The sequence below is a fragment of the Strigops habroptila genome, chromosome 1, assembly GCF_004027225.2.
Source record: "Strigops habroptila isolate Jane chromosome 1, bStrHab1.2.pri, whole genome shotgun sequence".
Lineage (NCBI taxonomy): Eukaryota > Metazoa > Chordata > Aves > Psittaciformes > Psittacidae > Strigops > Strigops habroptila.
In genome coordinates, this window is record NC_044277.2 from 142,339,762 (window position 1) to 142,362,560 (window position 22,799).

Sequence of the window (22,799 nt, forward strand, 5' to 3'; positions counted from 1 at the left end):
ATGCTTGTCCACCATTACGCTTTGTCTTTTTTCTAATGGGCAGGGAAGGTCTTTAGTCACATAGTTAACTACTCTCCAGGAGCTGAAACTAACTTCAGTGCATATATAACCCAGGCACAATAGCTAAAACTCCTCTTTCATGCTACCATAGTGCAGAGGTCCTCTAAGAAACTAAGCTAGTGTATATTTTGAGTAACTTCTTTGTAAAATCTTATTTCTCCAAGATGAGCATGTGTCTGAAAACTAAGTGTTTATTGGATTCAGTCCTTGTATTCCCTGACAGATTTTCTTGTGTTCTGGCAGTTTAGTTGGCAATAGGAGAAATCAGCTACTTAAGATACCAGTTTATTTTTGAGTGTTCTGTTTTCTGTTGGTTCAGGTCATAAAAAAAGAAAGTAGCTGACATTTTTATACTTAATATGCACAGACTGCCATATGGCATGTGAGAATAGCTGGAAGATGGGTGCTCTAATTTTGAGTGTCTGTGTCACAGGAGCAACTGAGCACAATGCAGACAAAGCTGGATGAAGAGGAAAGCAAGAATCTGAAACTCCAGCAGCAAGTTGATAAACTGGAGCATCATTCTGCACAAATACAGGAGGTGAGAGAACAATACAACACAGAGCCATGTGTGAGTGTGTATATATGTCAAGGTGATATCTACCACACTCATACTACTGTGTCTTCAGTGAGGTCTGCAGTGTTACTGTATTTTGGCTTTTGAAAAATGTACATAGCATCATGGCTCAGGTCTGTGCAGGAAGACAAAGACTTTATTTAACACAACACTGCAGGTCTGGGGTTTTGGGGGTTGTTGTTTTAAGTGTTGTGATGCTGAGCTGGCTTGATTTGAAGTATAAGCAAATAGACACTCGGGATGTCTGTGCTTGTTTTTGGCCAACTTGTTGATTTCTGGAAAACAGCAATAGTTACAAGGAAATTTTCAACTTTGGAATACTGAAAACACTACTTGCCTCAAGGAACTGAACCAAAATGTCCTTACTGTATAAAACATTTACAGGTCTTCCATAATCACTAGGTTTGATTTAACATAGAAAATGAAATAAGGCCTGTATGCTTCCTGGATCAGTCTCATTTCTGATAGCTCTGTTCTGAAGTAGACCTCAGCTCCTAAGCTGTGGGTTGCTTTTAAATGAACTTTTTAGATAAGGTAATATCTTCAGTTATATCCAGACTTTTTTTTTTTTTTTTCTTGGACTTCTATGGGTTTCAGATTTGCCTAATATCAAATTGAAAGAAAAATGCATCTTGTATTTATAACCAGTTGATTAAATGCTCTAATACATTATTACATCATTATTACTGCTCTGTGGCTTGGCCACTCCTACATTTCCTTCCGTTTAAAACTTGTACTTCTCTTCTCAAGCTTCTTTCATCTGAAAGGAACGACTGGAATAAACAACGCCAGGAGCTCCTGGAACAGATAAAATCACTTGAAAAGCAATTTCAAGACAGCCAAAGCAATACTGATAGTAAGTCTATGTAACACTGTCTTGGGTTCTGTGTCTTGGGTTAAACCATGACATGCTGACATTCCATATGAAGGTTTTGAGGTATCTTAGTGTTTTGGATTAACAATAGCACATTTGAGTAAATATTTTGGGTTGTTAGTCCCTAAAAAATTGATTTTTTTTTTTTTTTTTTAATGTTTTCAAAGAGTAAATCTCTAACATTTGCAGAATAGTTTTTCTCTGCCCAGTCTTGCACATTACACAATATTCAGAATTGCTCTCTGTTCACTCTGAATGTGAAGGGAGTACAGGATATAGTGTATAAAAAAAAAAAATTAACTAAAAAAGGGAAAATCCTCTATTGGTCTAGGGACACACAGTGATATTGTCTGGAATGGTTTTGATTCTGCCTGTACTCTTTAGTTCTTAAAGTCAATGTTTCATTGACCTTTTCCCATTAGAAATCCTTCTTGTGTGTGTGACCTTCAAGGTTAATCTACTGAAAATGCAGGAAGTTTTGTGAGACTTTCCCAGGATATTCTGCAGTGTTGCATGTCCTGTATCTAGCACAGTTTTCCAACTAACATGTCAAATATTTGGGTTTTGACAGTATTAAAAGGTGAAGTCTGTGACTTGCGCATTGTCCTGAATTCTGCAGACAAGGAGTTGTCTGCTGTAAAACTGGAATATCGTGCCTTTAGGGAAAAGCAAGAGAAAGAAATGAGTCAGCTTTCTGCTAGACATATGGATGTACAGTTCCAGCTGGACAGTGTCAGGTATGTTGGCGGTTTGGTAAAATGGCTTAACCTCCATTTTTGGAGGCATCCAGTGATTTAATTCTTTTCTGCATGTCAACTTGCACTTAGTGATCTCTTATTTAAAGTTGTTATTTTGTGTTTATGACCTTTGCTTATTTTGGTTTGGTTTGGGGGGGGGGGGGGGGTGTTTGTTTTTAACTCTTTCCCTGCCTATTTCAGAACAGGGAACATGGTGAAATTAGCAGAAAGAAAATAAAATGTGGCTTCCTTAACTTTGGTTTGCTACAGCATTTTTGCATTAAGTAGTATGTACCTGTAAACTTAAGTGACCTCCAGAAATGAAGTGGCTGAAGAGATATTGTTTCGTTCGGGCTGATAGGGTTTTTATTTTCAGTGTAGTCTTAAAAATTAACTGTTACTTCAGTCACATGAAGCAGCTGACATAGTGATGCTGCTCTAAAAATACAAGCAGAAAGAAACCATAAATAAAAAATAATCTGAAGTTTGACTACTGAAGCCTGAAAAGCTCACTATGTTGTATGCAAGAATTGCCATTATCATTAGCAGATGAAAATTAGTGAAGTTTTTAATAATTAGCATGACCTTAGTTATGTTGCAGTTTGGGTTTTGCTTGGTTTGTTGTAGTTTGGGTTTGGGGACGGGTGTCCTGGAAAGCTTAATTATGTTATTGCATTATCATGGGTCATAGAATCATAGAATAGTTTGGGTTGGAAAGGACTTTAAGATCATGCAACCCTCTGCCATGGGCAGGGACATGTCTTGGCTGAAATCAATTCTTGAATGATGCATTGTGAGACTGGGAACCTGGAATTGAAATTAAATGTGGTTTCATTGATCTCTTTTCTGTGTTAGCACAAGTACTAACTATTTGGAGGGTATTCTTTCTATAGGCTCTCCATTACGACCATGGTTCATAACACTTGTCTAGCAGCTCTTTTACCGCTCTTTGCTTTTCGCTTTTGTGAAAGATGCAATTAAAGTTTTCAGAGCAACAATTTAGAGGTAAATAACCAGAGTTGTGCGGAATATATAAAGGTATATGGGGGATAAATAACCCAGATATCAACTAAGCAACTGTAGGTATTGAAGATCTTTCTAGCAGTCTTTTGTCCAACAACTGGCTAAAAAAGATAATGTTGGGGGGTTTTTAATGGGTGAACACCATTGTTAAGACACAGTGACTGAAATTTCTATGACATTTTGTAACTAGTAAATTATTTCCAAGGATGAGAGTACTCTGCCTTCTCTGCCAATGCCACTGAAGTGAATGAGTTTAAAAACCAGTTACCATTTATTGTCACTTCTTTCTAAAATAACTTTATATTAGCTGTGGCTTATTGAATAGAATTCATTGGAGTGTTTTTATAATGAAACAAATTCTTAATGTTGTGGGTGGGTTTTGGTTTGTTTTTTTTTTTTTTTGGCAGGCTAGAACATGAGAAGATTCTTGAGGAAAAAGCAAGCCTGCAGGATGACTATGACAATTTGCAGGAAGTAGCCAAGTTTGAGACAGATCAACTGAAGCAACAACTTGAACAAGAAGCAGAAGCAATGAAAACTGAGCTTCGTGTAAGACAGTCAGAGCTTTTAAAAGACTTCATTATAAGTTACGTTTGTAGCCAGATTGCGTAATTCATAGAATCATGGAATGGTTTCGATTGGAAGGGACCTTAAAGCTTATCCAGTTCCAACCCCTGCCACTGGCAGGGACACCTTCCACTAGACCAGTTGCTGAAGTGGAAGTTGTCCCTGCCCATGGCAGGGGTTTGGAACTGGATGAGCTTTAAGGTCCCTTCCAACCTATAGTAATTTCTGTTACTGTATCATTGATAACAGATTCCACAGTAGTAGTAGGTTTCCTGATGATTTTGTTTGGAAAACGTGCCCAGAATCTTTATTAAAACTTGGTGCAAGATCTTTGCAAGTGCAAGGCTACAAGAAATATCCAACATGTTGAAATAGGAGGGGTTTTGGCTGAGGAAATGGCTCTGGAAATGTTGAGGGAGATGGATTAATCGGTAAAGGAACAAGAAACTGCTTTGAAAAAGAATCCTGGCATCAAAATGCTGGTGACCTTTTATCTCGGAGCTAGCTAGGACTGGTTTACTACTTCTATATTTACAAAGCAGTTTCTTGGATGTGGTCTTGTTAAAATGATGTGTGGCTTCTTGTGGTGGATCGCTGTCCTGCAATTCAGTTGATGGTGTCCTTGAAAGCCTGTCACACTGAAGTGACTGCAAAACAGCAGCAAGGTTGCCCAAGGGCCTTTGCAAATGATTTCGCCTGCTTTTCTGCAGTGTATACTGTGCCTGCTCAGCAAGTTTGCTCTGAGTTTTCCTTTTTAGTGTTTAAAGGGATACTGACAGATTGAAAATGATAATTTTAAATTCCTTATAGTCTGATATCTTGAACTGCTGGTTGGGGTTTGAAAAATCCCCCCAGATTAATCTATAGGTGAAAATTCTAATTTCTCCCTTTAAAACCTTTGATATTGAGGAACATTATAACTACATGAAATTATAATCAGTGGCAGGTGAAAAGAGCTGATTGCTTAATATGAATAAGAGTTTACTTTTGAACTTGTCTAGAACAAAGCTAAGGATCTTTCTGTTTCCATTTAAAGTTTCGTGGTGGGTTTTTTCAGTTATCTTAGAAATTTTAGATTTTTATTTTGGTTTAAATGATTATAAAGATCTTATTGTAACAACATATATCTTGATATTCTAGAATCTTTATGAACTCCTGAAAACAGAGAAAGAACTTAATGAAAAGCTAACATTACAATTGCAAGAAGAAACCAGTTCAAAGTAAGTTTTAATTAGCAGTGGGGCTTATTTTCATCTCATTTCATTGGGTTTGTCCTATGTTAGGTTTTCTATTCAGATGGGTATTTTGTTTGTAGAAGTGTAAGTGCTATAGGAATACACTTACATGACTTGATTCTTGTTAAAGCTTCCTATTCTTCTGATTGTATTTCTTACTAGAAATGTTTTCTTCTCCAGGGAGCTCTTGAAAGAGCTTGGAAAAACACAGGTGGAGAAACCATCCTCTGAAATGGTGACCCAGTGTGAGCAGCAGGTACAACAGCAGAACTGAATGTCTAAATCGTGTGTTCCCAGATTTCTTTGAGCATTAATAGCAATTTCAACAGTGAGCTGACTGTTCTGTTGTTTACCAGCAAAATAAATGTAGAGTTCTTGAGTTTCAGATTTTGTTAAGCTGTTGCTTAGTCCTTCTGGGAAGGTGAACAACTTACCTCCTTCCCTTTTTGCATGGCTTTGTACTTTACAAAGCATACTTCAAAAATAATTCTCTCCTTCACAATTATTATTTCTTCTAGGAAGCAAAACTGCAGAAATTGGAACAGGAGCTGGCTGCTGCTGAAGAAATGGTTGTTTCTTTGAAGAAGACAAATGATACAGATAAGGTTTGGGCTTATTTCTGTTATTGATACCCAGTTTTGCAGGTAACTATGTTCTGTAGTAGAACTGAAAGCCCAGAGCAGCCTTTCTGTGCTACTTAGTAATTCTGTGCTTCAAGGCAATCCTGGCTGTGTATCTGGGTAAAATAAATCCTACTTTTTCCTGGAGTAAACATGGAGTTTTCAGGGTGATAGGAAACTTGTATGTGTTCAGAGACAACACAACATAACTGACAGTTAAACAGACAAACAAAAGTATCAAGGTAAAGCTGTCTACTGGACAAAACATTCAATGCATAAACAATGCAGGTTTCCTGGTGATCATTAGGGCTTTCCAGTCAGTGCCATGTTGGAATGGGCTAATAGAAAAAATAAGAAAGCTGATGTCGGAATGTGACTCTGGGTATCTTTTATTAATAAAATCAAAGCATTTTCTACAGGAAAAGACTGCTCCAGTAGTTTGAAAGCTTAAAAAGCAAAAGTTCCCATAGTACAAGCATTCATGCTGTATGTAAAACAGGCATAAGAAATAGTGCATTTACCATCCAGCATGATTCAATGGTAAGTCTTCCTTTTTCCATGCTAAACGAAAACATTTGACATGTTACAAGGTCAGAAGGATCTGCTGTTGTCAGTGCAGTGGTGATCCTTGAATGTGCCTTTTCCCACTGCAAACAGATGCAACCTTAAACTGTAGTACTTCTGTTAAAACCTATTACAGCCTGAGACTAGACCAGAGAGCAAGGCTTCTGTTCTAATGAGCACAGCAGGTTATTTAATTCTTTGTGTAAGTGCTTAGAACAAAACCCAATGATTTATCAACAAATTTTCTGTTACTCCTTTGCGTGTGCATATTAAGGCCTCCTTTTCAAACAATTGTTTGAAATTTAGTATTGACAAATTACACACCAAAGAAAGTCCAGTAATAAAATGTGTATTATGATGTATCAAGATTAACTTTTCTATGTTGCAGGAAGTTGTAACTGACTTGATGAGACAGATCCAGGAGCTGAGGTCTTCACTTAATCATAAAACTGAGTCCCTAGATGGTCTGACAAGAGAGCTCGAGGATATAAATGTATGTTCTGTCATTTTGAAGGGCATGGTATAGTTCTTCTGAAATGGAAGGCAATGACATGTCTTATCATGGTTCTCAAACAGCATAACTTGCTGTAGCGTTTTAGAAGGAAACTTCTTTGTTTTGACATGCTGAAATCTTCTGAACACTTTTTTGCCTAAGGCTGTCTTGAAAACTGAACTCCATGTGGTGGGTAAAGAGCTGTGTCTCCAAAGGGACCTATTCACATCCTGCAAACTACACTCAGCTGACAGTCACGCTTAGGTTTGCTCAGAAACTGGCAATTTAAGAGCTCAGCAATTGAAGCTGAATTGTAAATTAATTTTTGAGTGAATTTTTGTTGCTGATATTACTATGTTCTCCATCTGAAAACACATATAAAGAACTAAAACTATATATTTGAGTAAGTGAATAAATATGATGCATTTTCTTTATCGAAATAGGTCTGGTTTGCAAACGGAGCAGCCCACAAAATGCTTTAGATAATGTATATGTATGAACTATGAATTCAAAAGGTCCTACGGACAAAACGTTGATGAGACACATTTCTCCATATGGTTATCTGGTTTTTAATAATGGTTTTAGTGGTTAATACGTATTGTGGTGGCTAATACATATTAAATCTTTTTCCATTGTTCTGAACTCATTTCTAATAGCATAGTTTGTACAATGTAGCAAGTATTATTTCATTTTGATTTTAGTAACTGACCCTGAGATTTTAAATGTTTGTAGTTGTCATCACAGGATTTGCAAAATACATTTATTTGTATTATGTTGGCCAACTTTCTTTGATGACATCGATAATATTTCCCAAGATAACATAAAATTTAATATAATACTCTTTGTAGTGCAAGTATAATCTTCTTCTGGCTGCAAGAGAAGAAAGCAAAGGAATCATACAGGATCAGGAAAAGAAGATTGAAGAGCTGAGGGAAGCCTTGGAGAGAAGTAAAATAGCTGATAACATTGAGGTAAAAACAATAATATTAGTATATTATTCTATGATTATGATAATTTGTTCAAGAGACCAACTGGATGTAGTTTTGCTTAAAATACTTGTGTAAAACATAACCTCATTTTGGTTCAAACTATAGCCAGTTAAGCTGTTCTTAAAGGAATTTTTTATGAGATACCTGACAAATTCTGTTATATTATCACATTACGTGACATAAATATTTTATAAGCTACTTCATAAAAACCTATGCTAAAAGCCTGCTTTAGTTTTGTTAAGGCCACTGAGGAGTCATCAGCTGAATTTAATGGCAACATTACATTAGCAGCTGAGAAATTAAAATAGGTAGACAAATATATTATGTTTAACATTCTCTCTTCCCCCATTGCCTCTATATTCAGTAACATATTTTCTTTACTCATAATTTTAACTAAAAGCTCCATCTGCTGGAAACAGATTTAGGATGCATTGTTGACTTAACTGCTTGCTTTTCAAATTGCATCTTTCATTTTTTAACTCTGTCTTTCCTGTTATTGCTCTCATGTTTTGGTGAACATGCCCATCAGTCTAAAACCACTAACCTCTCCTTACAAGTAATTTCTGCAAGATCATCTGTCGTATTACATATGCTTAGTCCAATTATATAGCACCGGTTAAGTCTTCCAGAGTAGTGTTTGCTTCACCAAACCCCATTCTTAAATAGATTTCTACTATGTTTAATAAACAGATTGTCTTCAATAATAATCATATCTAAATCTGGCATTCTGGAACCCCCAAACTGAGTCACCTGCCAAATGGATCACTTTATTTTATTATAAACCGAATACCAATTCTTACTACAGTGTTATCTGTGAGTGTATCTGGCTCCTGATAAAAATCATAGTGTTTCTCCTTCTTTGACTTTGTGCATCAGTTACTAATTTCGTTCGTGCTTTCTTGACTGGACAAAAAGAACTAATCCAAGGTGGCGTTTAAAATACTAAGGAGTGTTTCCCCTTCTAGGTTAACACCCTACCAGACAGGGTGGGAGTCTAGATCCTAGAATAAATCCAGAGGTATCTACAGAATAGCAGTGCAGTAGAAAGCTGTAATCACTAATTCACTAGGGATTAAAATCTATATATTATTATTTCTTATTTAAAGCATTGTATCTCTTCTTAAGTGTACATGATACTTTAAAACAGTGGTTGATTCCAAATATCTCCTACAAGTATCTAACTGACTATACTGTGGTAAAGCTCTCATTTTTGTTCTGCAACCAAGACACTGGATACAGAAAACATGCTAAAATAAGAAATTTATAGTTGAGTGCTTGTTGCAATTAATGATGAAAAAGTGGGGGGGAAAATGGAGGTGCTTGTAGCTGTTGGCACTTTTAGCAAGAATTACAAAAGTTAAAATCATGGAATCAACCAGGTTGGGAAAGACCTTTAAGCTCATCCAGTCCAACCGTTGCCCAGCACTGCCAAGGCCACCACTAACCCATGGCACTGAGGGCCTCGTCTACACGCTGTGTGAACACTTGCAGGGACGGTGACGCCAGCACTGCCCTGGGCAGCCTGTTCCAATGCCTGAGCACCCTCTGGGGAAGGAATTGTTCCTCAGCTCCAGTCTAAACCTCCCCTGGCATCTTGAAACAACTGCTTCAGAGGGTAACTTTGACATTTCTTTTTTTGCTCATCCAATGACTTAAAATAGAGAGACCTTCTGTGTGAAGACTTACATCATACTGTTGATCAGCTAATAAAACTGACAGAAGCCTCCAAGAAGCATGATTCATTGCTTCAATCTGCACAGGAAGACATAACAAAGAAAGAAGCTCTAATCCAGGAACTCAGGGAACAGGTAAAACAAGGAAATTCTTCTGATAACTGGCTCCTTGGGAGGGAGCTGTGGTTAATTGTAGCTTCTGGAATAGGCTTTACTTGTCATTTTAGAGCGTCTTGTATGCAATACTCTTGGTGAAGAGCAACACTCCTTCCTGTAAAAGCAAAGTAGTAGTAGTAGTAGTTCAAAAGCTTCTGAACAAAGGCTAGGTAACTTTTAAATACTTTGGAATAGGTGTTTAACAATCATGAAAATGTTGACTCTGAAAGCTGAGTAAAATTACCAGTATCTATAATAGAGCAACTTGAGGCTGTAAGCACTTTAACCTGGGGGGTTATTTTTTCTTCTGCTTAACACTTGCCCACAAACAAGATCATTATATGATGAGGATAACTGTTGAGCTCTATAAATTATGCAGTCTGAGATGATTTGGAGCTTTTGCAGACCAAATAGCTATCTTAAGCCTTTGTCCAAATTTTAGTTCTACTTGTCACAACTGTCCTAGCCCTAAGTGATATGTTTGTGCTGGCAAAAACTCTAGTTAGGATAAGTTGTTTTGTGAAGGGTTCTTTTGTCACATTAGCATATTCTCTTTCAGGAAACTGATTAAATCTATACCAGTAAAATCTTTGTATCAAATCACGTTTTGTCCAGTAATGTTTGCCAACAAAGTTGATGCTAGTTTTTCTGTGCTAGGAAGCTCTTTGAAAGATAGCTTGTGTTAGCAAGGTGAACCAACAACAGGATCAAAATTCAGGTTAATTACATAATTTATAGTATATAGATGCTTTCAGAAAATGCTTGTTACATGCAACTATGGAATGATTAACAGTTATTAGGTAAATGTACAAAATATTTATGAAAGTGAAGTCTAAAGTAATCTAAAATAGCCCATGGTGTACTTAAGCTTGCTCACAATAGAGATCTGGCTGCTGTTTACTATTTTGTATGTATTATTAACTAATTCACTTCTAATTGGGGTTTCTAATAGTTGGACAAAGTGACAGAAGAACTGGAGAAGAGGAAGAATGAATATGAACTAAAAATGGAGCAACTAGATTGCTTTGTTGACTCGTCTTCAGAAACATTTCCTCAGGTGTGGCATTTTCATTGTAATGACTATTAAAACTCATCAAAAAGGACTGATAAACTTGACAATGTATCAAGAATGGTCAAATCCAATTCACCTTCTTTGTAACTCTAATGTATTATTGATGACTTTGTCTGCCAGGAATTTTTTAACATACATCTCTGATTAAGTATGAAAAGATGTAACCAATACATAGGGGAAACAGTTCCTTGCTAATAGTTTGTTGGTTTTGTTTCTTTTAACTTGCCAGTGTGCAAAAACTCCCCCTAAGTTTGATGTGAATTTGGCAAAGCTCTTGGAAACTCGTGAGCAAGAAATAGCTGATCGGAGGGCTTCTGCAATAAACCTGGAGCACCTTGTGCATGAGCTGAATGAAGAACGAAAAGCTAAAAATGATGAAATTCAAAGGCTGAAGGTACTGCGAGTTAGTATCTCAGGCAATTTGTAAGGTTAAAATAAGACAGAACACAGAGCTCAGATTTTTAATGAGCTCTGCTTAGTAGTCTGCCCATTAAAGCAGGAAGGCAGTTCTTGGTCTTCTCTTTACTTAGGCTGATAACAAATGGTGACAACTTGTTTGCAATGTCCCATAGATCTCATCTTCCTAAGGACTGAGTTGTTTCCTGTTCGTGAATATCAAATGGTATCATCATTTTTGCTGATGAAACTGTTCTGACTTATTCTAAATCAAGTTTCTAATGAAACTATGAATGGGAGGGTGATGCAGATCTTGACCAGAGAGCTGTGCTTCTTTCTGATCGTTTTATCTTCTCTTTTACTCAAAAAACATATTCAATTGGAAATGAAAACTGGAATTACAATTAGGTCTTCAAATAAAACATTTCCAATTTCACTTGCTTAGGAACAATTAAATGAGTTGGAGAACTTGCGTCTGGAAATGCAGATACTGGTGGAGAACAACAGGAATTTACAGAACCTTGTAGAAGCTCAGAGACTAAGCAAGAACAGGTAAAATAAACCAAGAAAACCTGTCTTAACTTGAAGCAAGTTAAGCAAGCAAGAAAAATAAACAAATGTACAGGTTTTAATTGAAATACAATCTTGCCTATTTGCTCATATAATTAGAGATTGACTCAGCCTCTTCTATGAAAATGGTTTACTGGCTTGTAAACTTTATTGCCTTTAAATCACAGATTCTGAAATACAAAGCTTTATAAAGGAAATAGAAATAGAATGTGAAATAATTACCTGCATAACCATTTCTATGTATTATATATTGCCATATCACTTGCGTAGTTATGGATTCAGTAAATAGGGAATGTCTAAATGAATTCAATGCAAGCTTTAACATAGCCATAAATGGAATCAGGCCTCCATCTTGTGAACTTCCGCTGAAAAGATGGAACCCTTTTTTGGGGAGTTTGAAGGTTAGTGGGTTGGTTTTTTTTATGGGGAGAGGAGGTATCAATTTTGTAAAGAATTAAATAATCTGCTGGTTTACATCTTGTGAAATGGAATCTTAACTGGCAGTAAATAATTCTTTTGATATTTAATGACAATTCATTTTTAAAGGGCAACTTAATAAACAGTAACTTAATGCTAAGTAGGAGTTTAATCTTTATTTGCTTATTAGCTGTTTAAAAATATTTTCCAGAACTTTTATCTGTATTCAGTGAAGTATCAGTGTTGTCAGTTTTAGAACTGACTTTTTGGTAAGATTTAACATAAAAGAACACTATTAAATTTGCAAAATTAAGTATTCCAATTAGAAGATGCTGTAGTTGCAGGTGTCTATGCAGCTCCAATTTGTCCTGCATTATATGTATTATACAGCAATCTTCAATTATTAAAGATTCATTTGTGGAAAACATTCTGTGCACAAGGTGGGAAAGATCAGGTGGGATACTGAATGATGATGATGTCTTTAGGGCATTCTGTTCAGTTTGCAATCAGGTTTAGGTGGGGATATTCACAGCAGACATGTCTTATATGTTAAGGGAGCAGCTGATAGCAGCAGGTAGTAATTTACCTTTTGTGTGGCCCAGTGTTAGAAAGTGAGATGATTTGATCATTGGTGTCACATGTGACAAAGTAATGATCTGTGACATCTTGGATTGCATTGGAGGATGTTTGAGAATACAGAATGAGACCAAGGGTCTGCTCTCTTTTGGTATTTAGAATTAGGGCAGGGAAGAGGAAGCTGTACAGGAAAGATCAGCCTGCACCTCTAATGCTAAGCTGGAGCAGGCTCAGCTCACTACTTTGGCTGACTAATACTAGAATTTGAAAGGCTCAAGCACAACCAATAATTCTATTGGTTTAAACCAATAAAACTTTTTAAACTCTCAACCTTAAACAGTAATTCTCAGAAGCTTTAAAATTCATGCAAATATCCACTGAGAATAAGTAAACAAAGTGTGGTGCAGTTTTGTCCAACTACTTATAAGCTGGATGTATATTTGGGTGCATTTTGGAAGTGGGTGGTATGAAAATTTGACAAGGAAAATATGATTTTTATTTTAGTTCTCAGAAGTTGTTAGTCTCTTCAAGCTGGCATTTAATTAACATTAACAAAAAAGACACCCACACATACACATACTCTGAGAGACTGAGGCTGTTTATAACATATGAAAAAGAAATCACCCCAGATAGGTATGCTAAAGATTTTAAGTTACTGAAAATAGCAATCATTTATAATTACATCAAATTACAGGAACTGTTAATCAATGAAGTTTTCCCCTTAAGGCACACTACAAGAATGAAGTGTTCCAACAGTGTGTTGGTTTGGGGGTTATTTTAATTTTATGGTGTTTGCTTACTTCCAACCAATGTCATCTTTATTAAAAACTAACAAAATGAGAAGTTTCCAAGTCTTCAGAATACAAAAATCTTCTACGTGCTTAACTTGGCAAGACCACTGAGGAAGGAGTTGCTTTCTGCAGTCTATATGCATGTGAGCATCATGAACCAACAAAATATCTACCTAAGTCCCAAAGCTGTCTAACATACAGTTGCATAGTTATTAACCTTTGAATTGTTTTCATTAAAACATTAGATTTTCTATATTCTAACAAAGGAGTGATGTTTTTGGAATATAAAATTTTAAACCCTTCTAGAGTTATTTCATGATGTTTGGTGTTCTGAGTAGGAAAATGTGTCAAGACACATTAATCTGGGTAAGATGTTGATTTTACAACTTGTTTCCTCTTTTTGAGAAACTTTCCTCCTTCTTTGATTTCTTAGTGATCAGAAACATCCTGACGTTCAGTACCTCAAAGAGAAAGAGGAGGAGGTTGCTGAAGAACAACGTGCCAAGGTATTACCCTTCTCGTGTTTCCCTGCTGTGAAGTATTAATATTTTCTTCTATTGCATGGCAGAGAAACACACACTGATTTCTAGTGAATCCTAACAGATGCAGCCTCTTATATCTTAAGGTTTCTATTTTGGTCTGACACCAATGAACTCAGTGTCAGATTGCACAATAAGCAAAAACAAATTCAGACCATTAAATCTGACTCATCTGTAGAGCTGGAAAGTGAAGACTGTGTCACTTGCTAATGTCAGGGTGCTGCAAAGGGAAGTTAATGTCACAGTGGAGGTTGCCATGGATCTCCCAGACAGAAGAACCCCCTGTTTGAGCTTTGCTCTGTATGAATGGGCAGAGATATTGCTGTGGGTCATTTGTGCTGGCATGAAACTGGAAATATGTGCATACAGCAAAGACATTAATATTAGAGACGTGAATTACTGGGCAGTAGGATGACTTTGGTAGGATCTGGAATGAGATAAGTAGCATCAATTCAGTGACAAATATTTTTATATATATTAAACATGAAGAACATAACTAACATTTTTGAACTTTTACAGAATAAAGCAGTGGAGGAGATGCTGAAAATCAAAGCAGAGTAAGTTTAAATATTGTTCATTGAACTGGAGACTTGTATTAAAATCATTAATGCCAAAAAGGTATATTTAAATAATAGAAGTCCAAGATCTGAAACTATAAAAGGTGTAATTTGTAAATGTTGTTTATACTCCTGCAAGACACATTGAGTTCTTACTCTTTCTTATCAGCAGGTGGTAGTAGCATCTACTACTACACTTTCTAAAATGGTAGCATTGTATCAGGACTGAAATAGATGAAACCATAGAAAAACTTACATTGAAAGGGACATTTTGAATTTTAAATTATAAATCTTCTGAATTTTTATGTGCACATACATTTTAAAATTGAAATACTGTTCATTTCTTTAATATCATGCATATTTTACAATTTTAATCTAATTATTTGCCCTTTTTTATGCTATTTGTTAAAATATTTTGCCTTTCAGCTTGAATAATGAACATTGATTATTATTAGAAGATTCTTAGATAGTGTTTGCACTATTGTGCAAGTGGTCCTCAAAATTCAAGTGACTTGCACCATGGATGGATAGTAGTTAAGAAATAAAATACTAAATTAGTCAATAACAATTAGTTTGAAAATGTTGCTCCTGCTACTCATCTGTATTGCTTCATGATTCATAGTGGCTGAATCTCCTAATATTTGAGTTATTTATATTTAATGGATTGCTTTCTATGTAATTAAGATGAAGGTAGGTTTTTATGCACATGGTCATTTCAAAAGTAATTTATATCAAGTTTTCTCTAGTCTTGATTAGGGTTATTTTGCTATTTGATGCATTGGTTTTTCATACCTCTCTGGTCTCTGAACCAGAGTGGTACAGTGTCTCCTACAAACAAATAATGCACAAAGAGGGTAAAAAGAGACACTTTTGTCACTGAGAAAACATCTTGACAAGTGCAGCAAATGAGTTCTGTTGTTATATAGTAACATGAGGCTGCAGTGAAACAAAACCAATGGCAAAAATACTGATTCTAGGATTCAATGGCAAACATAATTTAGGCAATATTTGAATGGTTATGTGTAATTACTAAAGTTCATCTCATCAGGAGACAGGCTGCTGAGTTTAGTGGCATAGTTTAATGTTCTGAGCCTGAAAGAATTAAAACACTTTCAGCACACAAGATGTCTATCCAAAGTAGTGGTCCTGCTGTTTCCAGGCCAAACAAGCTCAGAGCTGTTCAGAGATGTTTCTGAGCAACAAGGCTGTTGGGGAAAAGCAACAATTTAGATGAAACCTGGAGAGCAGCAGAGTTCATCTGCAAATTCAGATGACTTTGCATTAATTATAAGTGTTCTTGTAAGTGAAGCTTCCATTTTCTTTCATGAGTGGAGCTGTACGTCCTGGATTGGAAACAGCATACTTCCCAAAAAGAGCAGCAACTCCAAAACATTGCCTAGTTAAGAGACAGTATCAAACACCAGCAGAATGGAATTTTTCCTTCTCTTAGCACTCAGTTCTAGGGAAAAATATATTGTCTCAAAAGGATACTCTTAAAGGAGCCTGCCTCCATGTCCAAGGCTGACACAGTAATTCAGCTGCATGCCATTTATGTTGGGGTTTTCTAATATTTTATGATTCTTTTATATTGGCAGATTAGAAGAAACCAAAAATAGCCTCAGAATCAAAGAGAATACTTGTCTTGAAATTACTCTGGAGATGGAACGAACAAGAGCTTTGGAGCTCAAAGCATTTCATGAAAAAGAAGAAATAAGATCAAAACTGGAGGAAGTGTATGAAGAGAGAGACAGAGTTGTGAAGGTTATACATGTGTCTTTTTTTGGTTTCTTTACAGTAGAATCCTATTCAGCAGGTAGAGCTGTTGCTAATTGCACAATATTCTGAATTGAATTAGCAATCAAGGACTGCCTCTGAAAATGTTTTGTCTTGCAGTTATATTTGTAATGCTGTTTCCCGCACTAGTCTAACTCTGGGTATGGAAATCACTGTTGCATTTCATAAGTCAAATCAAGGGGTGCTTTTTCTTTGCCCTTCAGAGGGATCTCATGTACTATCTAAGGAGGCATAAGACCAGTAAGTATTTCCTGAATGAGCTGACTCTTTCATCACATGTTACAACAAACTTAAATGTTAGTATGTTCTAAAGAAGCTATTCTGGAAAAAAGGAGGGGCTACAGTCTACAGTGTATTTATTAATTACAGGAAATGGACTTGCTGAGGAAGCAGGTTAACTCTCTTGCGGAGGAAAACGGGAAATTAATTGGTCATCAAAACCTAAAACAGAGGATTCAGTATCTTGTGAAACTGAAGAAAGATTACACTGAACTTACGGCGGTAAGTTGCAGAGTAGAATATAAATGAAGTAATGGCCTCACATAGAGAGCTAAGCTTTGAGAATGCAAACTAAACCTCTTGCTCTTCTGTTGGAGAGCCATGAATAGATATCTCTGATTTTATGCAGCTGTGTAGGTTGTGGCTGGTCTGTCTCCTCACAGGTCCCAGACAAGGATCACCCCATTTGATTTCCTCAAGTACATAGTGTGTGAAACACTTGAACGAGCGTAGATACTATCTAATTAGAAGCATGAAAGAAGTGAGTATAACTTCCTTAGTGCACCCATGTTTGTTCTGTTTTACAGGAGACTGAAAAACTGCGAGTTGAAAATGCTTCTTTGAAAGAATCAAAAAAATGTGATGCCTGTAAACATCGGGAGCAGCTCTAATGATACAGCTTCAGAGGCAGAGTTTTAAAGTGTACAGAATAAGCAAAAACCAGGTGTCAAACTTATTTATTCTGGGACCGCAGCAAAAGTCAAGTAATTTAGTTCCTGGATTTTTGGCTGGTAATAACCTTTAGTGAAGAATTGAATTCCAGCCATGTGGGCAGCTATCAATGACCTATTATCGCCTTCCTGGCATTTCTCAAAAACTGATTTTTGTATCGGTGCTAGAAGGTACTTCCTTGAACCTGTCACTAGTTCTATCAATCTATTTTTGGCTATTTTATACAGTACTTACTTTTGCCCACAAAGCAATGGGGCAAGAGAGTATGAAGAGAAAGATGCGTGTCAGTTGGAGGGCAGAATTCCTAGTGAGTTCCTGCACTGTTTGGCTGAAGGGAAGAAGAATGAAGCTTATCTATGGATTTTGGAGTTGCCTAGTCTGTCAGATTGTTTTCTACTTGAACTTTGATGTGAAGTAGTAAGGTAAAAAAACTCTTTAAACTGGAGCATTTCTTTTTCATATAGTATATATGACAAATAGCATAGTAGAGAGCCTTTCTGTGTTGTATGTCTGTAGCAGAACTTACTCCATCCTTTTATAACATAACAAATAAAGCCTTTGTATATAAACCACAATGGCCCACGTCCATTTTTCCTTCTCCCCTTTCACCAACAGGTCCTGTTTCCGCCGTCCCGGCGCTGAGGCAGGCTGCAACCTGGCAGTGGGGAGGCGAGGGGCTGCTGGGGGCGGCGGCAGCTACTGGGGCCGGGCAGGGAGGCGGCCTGCTGCTGGGATAAGGAAGGAGGAAATGGCACAGGGAAGCGGCTTGCACAGGTTAAAGCGTGCTCTGTGTTATTCGGGGCTTTGCTGCTTCCTGCATCCGTGACGGGGAAGAAGCACGTGCGGTCTTCAGAGGGGTTTGGAGGCAGAGCGGGAGGAGCCCAGCTGTGACTTGGCTCCTGAGGGCACCCGCAGGGTGGGCAGGTGAGGTGGGCACACAGCGGGCAGATGGAGCCTGTCTGCTGGTGTGTAACAGAGAAGTGTAGTATGGGGATGCCTAAGAGCAAACCTGGCTCTGAAAGCCTGTTTGCAGTGGGTTTATGCCAGTTTGACTTTAAAAGCAGGGTGTTGGTATGCTTGAGTGCCAAACGCTTGTCCTCAGCCCACTGTTTCACTGATAGAGTCAGAGACTCACAGAATGGTTTGATTGGAAAGGACCTTAAGGCTCATCCAATTTCAACCCCCTGCCATGGGCAGGGACACCTTCCACTAGAGCAGGTTGCTCCAAGCCCCTGTGTCCAACCTGGCCTTGAACACTGCCAGGGATGGGGCAGCCTCAGCGCTGGGAAGGTGGGAAGGGGCATGCTGGTGAAGGGTGGGAAGGAAAAATTAATGTGGGCAATGGTGGTTAATGTACAAAAGCTTTATTCTTTTATAGAAGGATGGAGTATGTAAGTTCTTCTACAGGAGTAAGCAGGGGTCACTAAGTGGGGGAATAGAAGACACTGCTTGAACAGACACAGTCCAGAAAAAGTCACACAACCCAAACCAGTCTGGGATTCTGTGGTTATTAGAAATGGTTAAAAAACAAAATCTAAGTCCTTGTTAATCCTGTTGATCCTTTTGTGTGTATCAGAAAGGGTGGCAGGAAGGAGAATTGAAAAATTTAAATCCTGATGCTCTTATCAGTGTGGATCATGTGTGTCTTTCCCCACCCCCAGAAGGATGTGCTCTGCACTGACAGGAAAGCAGAGCATGGAATTGCTGAAAATGCTGACAGCATCTTTTCTGGGTGTTTTTCTCCTTTGGAATGTACAGAAGTATTGCCCATTTGTTGGTGGGGGTTTTTGGGTGTTTTTCTGAAGGTGCTGTGATGAAGTGTTGCCAGCAGGTCAAGAGAGGTGATCCTTCCTTTCTGCTCAGCACTGGTGAGGCCACATCTGGGGTACTGGGTCCCGTTACGGGATCTCCAGACAGACATGGAGCTACTGGAGGCAGCCCAGCAAGCGCTGAGAGGTGAGGCTGAGAGAGCTGGGACTGTTCAGCCAGGAGATGGGGTGGCTCAGGGGGATCTCATCAACGTGCACAGATACCTGAAGGAAGGCTGTGCAGAGGATGGAGCCAGACTCTTTCCAGTGGTGCCCAGTGGCAGGACCAGAGGCAACAGACACCAACTGAAACACAGGTTTTCCCTCTGAACATCAGGAAACACTTTTCCACTGTGAGGGTGACCAAGCACTGGCACAGGTTGCCCAGGTAGGTGGCGGAGTCTCCATCCTTGGAGATGTTTCAGAAGCCATCTGGACATGGAAATCTGTGACATGGAATATGCACTTTGAATCCTGTGTTCAGCTCTGGGCCCCTCACTACAAGAGAGACATTGGGGTGGTGGAGCAGGGCCACAAAAGGGCAACGGAGCTGGTGAAGGGCCTGGAGCACAAGTATGATGAGGAACGGCTGAGGGACCTGGGGGGTTTAGTCTGGAGAAGAGAAGGCTCAGGGGGGACCTTATCGCTCTCTACAACTGCCTGACAGGAGGTTGCAGTGAGGGGGGGTCAGTCTCTGCTCCCAAGGAACAAGTGACAGGACAAGAGGAAACGGCCTCAAGCTGCACCAGGGGAGGTTTAGGCCAGAGCTGAGGAGCAATTCCTTCCCCAGAGGGTGCTCAGGCATTGGAACAGGCTGCCCAGGGCAGTGCTGGAGTCACCGTCCCTGCAAGTGTTCACACCCCGTGTAGCCAAGGCCCTCAGTGCCATGGGTTAGTGGTGGCCTTGGCAGTGCTGGGCAACAGTTGGACTGGATGAGCTTAAAGGTCTTTTCCAACCTAGTTCATTCTATGATTCTGTGCATCTAGGCATGAGAGCAGCCATCACCTGCGCAGCAGAGAAAGCAGCAGCAAATGTTAGAAGTGTATTGACGTTACTAAGAGGTTATGACATAAGGTAGCAGCACCCAGATGGATTTTATTTCCCAGCCAGGGTGATGTGTTGTGTTGGCCCAGCCTGAGAGGGGTCATTGCACTTGAACAAAAGTTCTCCTTTGCTTTCTCCTCTCCCTTGCCAAACTTTGTCTAAAATTACTTCTGCCACTTCAGGAGTGATTCTGGATTATCTGAAGTGTACACTGAAATTAATCTTTTAGAAAAGCAATCAGAACAGTAATCCTTGACTCACTGGGCTGGCTTGGCTGAGCCCTTAGCAGGGTAGGAATTTCTACCTCCCTCCTTCCTTGTGGGGAACACCTGGGGATATTCCTATCTCTGCCAGCATGCCATTGTGATGACCATTCCTCTGCCCAGGACGAAAAGGGACTTAACCTTTCACTGGAGAACCTTCCTTCTGGGCACAATGTCACCTGCAGAGCACACTGTGGCTGATTTCCCTGGCTCTGCCACAGAGGAAGGTCAGAAGAACAACCCATTGCGTTCAGGGTCACTTTTGAAGATCACAATTGCTGTGGTGGTGGGAACCAGCTTTGCTCCACCACTCACAGACCTACAGTCTAATTCAAGTCAGGCAGGGCATCTGGAGGTCTCTAGTCCAACCCCTGCTCTGCAACAGGTCACTCGTGACCTTCTACAGTCTCTCCAAGTAGTCTTCTCCTCTCTCCAAGTCTGGAGAGACCATGGCTTCTGTTCCCACTGTTTGATCACTTGTTTTTCTTTGTATTAGATGGAAATTTCACTTGTTCCAAACTTGCTGTCGCTTGCCATATCCCAACTCCTTGGTGAGGAGCATGGGCTACATCCTCTCCACACCCTCAGGCAGATGGTTGAGGACAATAACAAGGTCTCTTTCTTTAGGCTTTATTTTTCCCCAGCAGCGTGCCTTGGTAGGCTCTTTCTGATACACTGAATTTAGGTGAAACACAGAGAATCGGTTTCCCTTCTCATCTCTTTACTCCCAGATCTGCCTACCCAGTAGAAGAGAGGTGTGTGGATGTACACAACTACACTGAGCTGGTAAAACTGTCTGGTCACAGAGGCAGAGAGTGAAGCTGGGAGGCAAACCCCATCCCATGGTGAGCCATAACAGAAGGTTTCTTCCTCAGAGTACTGGTAGCAGCTGGACTTGGTTGTCCCTCTTCTTCCTTTCCACAGAGTTTGCCAGGGTGGTGGTGAGAAAGCAAAGTGCTTCATTGATAGGAATCCTTTTGGATCCTTTACCATTGCCCTGATAAAGTTGGAGCCCTTTGCCACAAGTGGGGCTAGGTGAGCCCAAACCCCTGAACCTCTGTGGCTTCACATCTCCATTTCTGTCTGCTTTAAGGTGGATCCCACCATGGACTGAAAGGTGACGGGCTAGGAAGGCATGATCGCTATGGGCTTAGGAAAAACCTGGCTTTTACTTGCCCTCATGTGCTCCCTGGGTGCTTGTGAGAGTCAGGATGTGCCTGTGATCTCCTCCCTTGGTGTCTTCACATCAAGTACATGGTACCTGGGGGCTAGGGAGATGGCTGCAGCAGCTAAAACTGTGGGTTGGAAAGGGCCTTAAGATCATCCAGTTTCAATCCCCTGCCACAGGCAGGGACACCTTCCACCAGACCAGGTTGCTCCAAGCCCCTGTGTCCAACCTGGCCTTGAACACTGCCAGGGATGGGGCAGCCACAGCTTCTCTGGGCACCCTGTGCCAGCGCCTCAGCACCCTCACAGGGAAGAACTTCTGCCTTAGATCTAACCTGAACTTCCCCTGTTTCAGTTTGAACCCATCACCCCTTGTCCTATCGCTACAGTCCCTGATGAACAGTCCTTCATCTTCATGTAATACCAGCTGTAATTCAGCTTCAAAAGCCCACTGTTGGGTGTTGCTCTAAAGCACCCACGAACTACTGAGTGTGAATGAGTTGTCAGTGAAATACATAGGGTTTTCCCTTTTGGGGTTTTGCTACAGCTGCCTGTGCTGCTTCACATCAGCTGTGTTGGTTTGGTGTTTGCCTGCAACGCAGTGATGTGAATGGTCTTTGCAAAAGCCTTGCGACTCTCCTGCTCGGCTGCTGATTCTGTGACCATGACAGCCTCCAAATTTGCCTCTTCCATGAGTAGATCCCTTCCCCACGCGCTGAAGCCTGAAGGAGCACAGCAGCTATCGCTCTCTACAACTGCCTGACAGGAGGTTGCAGTGAGGGGGGGTCGGTCTCTGCTCCCAAGGAACAAGTGACAGGACAAGAGGAAGTGGCCTCAAGCTGCACCAGGGCAGGTTTAGACTGAAGATGAGGAACAATTCCTTCCCCAGAGGGTGCTCAGGCATTGGAACAGGCTGCCCAGGGCAGTGCTGGAGTCACCGTCCCTGCAAGTGTTCACACAGCGTGTAGACGAGGCCCTCAGTGCCATGGGTTAGTGGTGGCCTTGGCAGTGCTGGGGCACGGTTGGACTGGATGAGCTTAAAGGTCTTTTCCAACCTGATCGATTCTGTGATTCTAATGTGATGGTCTCACTGGATGCGAGTGGTGGCAGCTCATCTCACAACCCACATTGCTGGCCATAGCGGGAGAGTTGCAGGCAGAAGTTAAATGGTTGTGTCAGGCCTCAACTGCTCTGGCTGTTGTTCACGTCAGAGGCTGTGGGACTTCCCTGGGTGGTGCAGGAGGAAGGGAGCTGCTGCCCAGGGCAGTGCCTTGCACAGTTTACTG

The 22,799-nt window shown here is 39.8% G+C and overlaps 1 protein-coding gene across 2 annotated transcripts in view; it reads left to right on the top strand.

Annotated features, from left to right (window-relative positions):
- Positions 1-18,981, top strand: part of KIF15 (kinesin family member 15) — a 39,749-nt gene extending 20,768 nt beyond the window's left edge. For both annotated transcript variants that reach the window (XM_030479278.1, XM_030479270.1), the window contains exons 18-35: positions 494-601; positions 1,388-1,493; positions 2,083-2,248; positions 3,679-3,820; positions 4,979-5,058; positions 5,254-5,329; positions 5,592-5,678; positions 6,646-6,750; positions 7,599-7,721; positions 9,401-9,547; positions 10,521-10,625; positions 10,870-11,034; positions 11,482-11,588; positions 13,824-13,896; positions 14,449-14,486; positions 16,082-16,247; positions 16,650-16,781; positions 17,087-18,981. In XM_030479278.1, the coding sequence (XP_030335138.1) occupies positions 494-601; positions 1,388-1,493; positions 2,083-2,248; positions 3,679-3,820; positions 4,979-5,058; positions 5,254-5,329; positions 5,592-5,678; positions 6,646-6,750; positions 7,599-7,721; positions 9,401-9,547; positions 10,521-10,625; positions 10,870-11,034; positions 11,482-11,588; positions 13,824-13,896; positions 14,449-14,486; positions 16,082-16,247; positions 16,650-16,781; positions 17,087-17,170 (2,010 nt within the window). In that variant the 3' untranslated portion in view covers positions 17,171-18,981. The remainder of the gene's footprint in view (positions 1-493; positions 602-1,387; positions 1,494-2,082; positions 2,249-3,678; positions 3,821-4,978; positions 5,059-5,253; positions 5,330-5,591; positions 5,679-6,645; positions 6,751-7,598; positions 7,722-9,400; positions 9,548-10,520; positions 10,626-10,869; positions 11,035-11,481; positions 11,589-13,823; positions 13,897-14,448; positions 14,487-16,081; positions 16,248-16,649; positions 16,782-17,086) is intronic.
- The last annotated feature ends 3,818 nt before the right edge of the window (positions 18,982-22,799 follow it).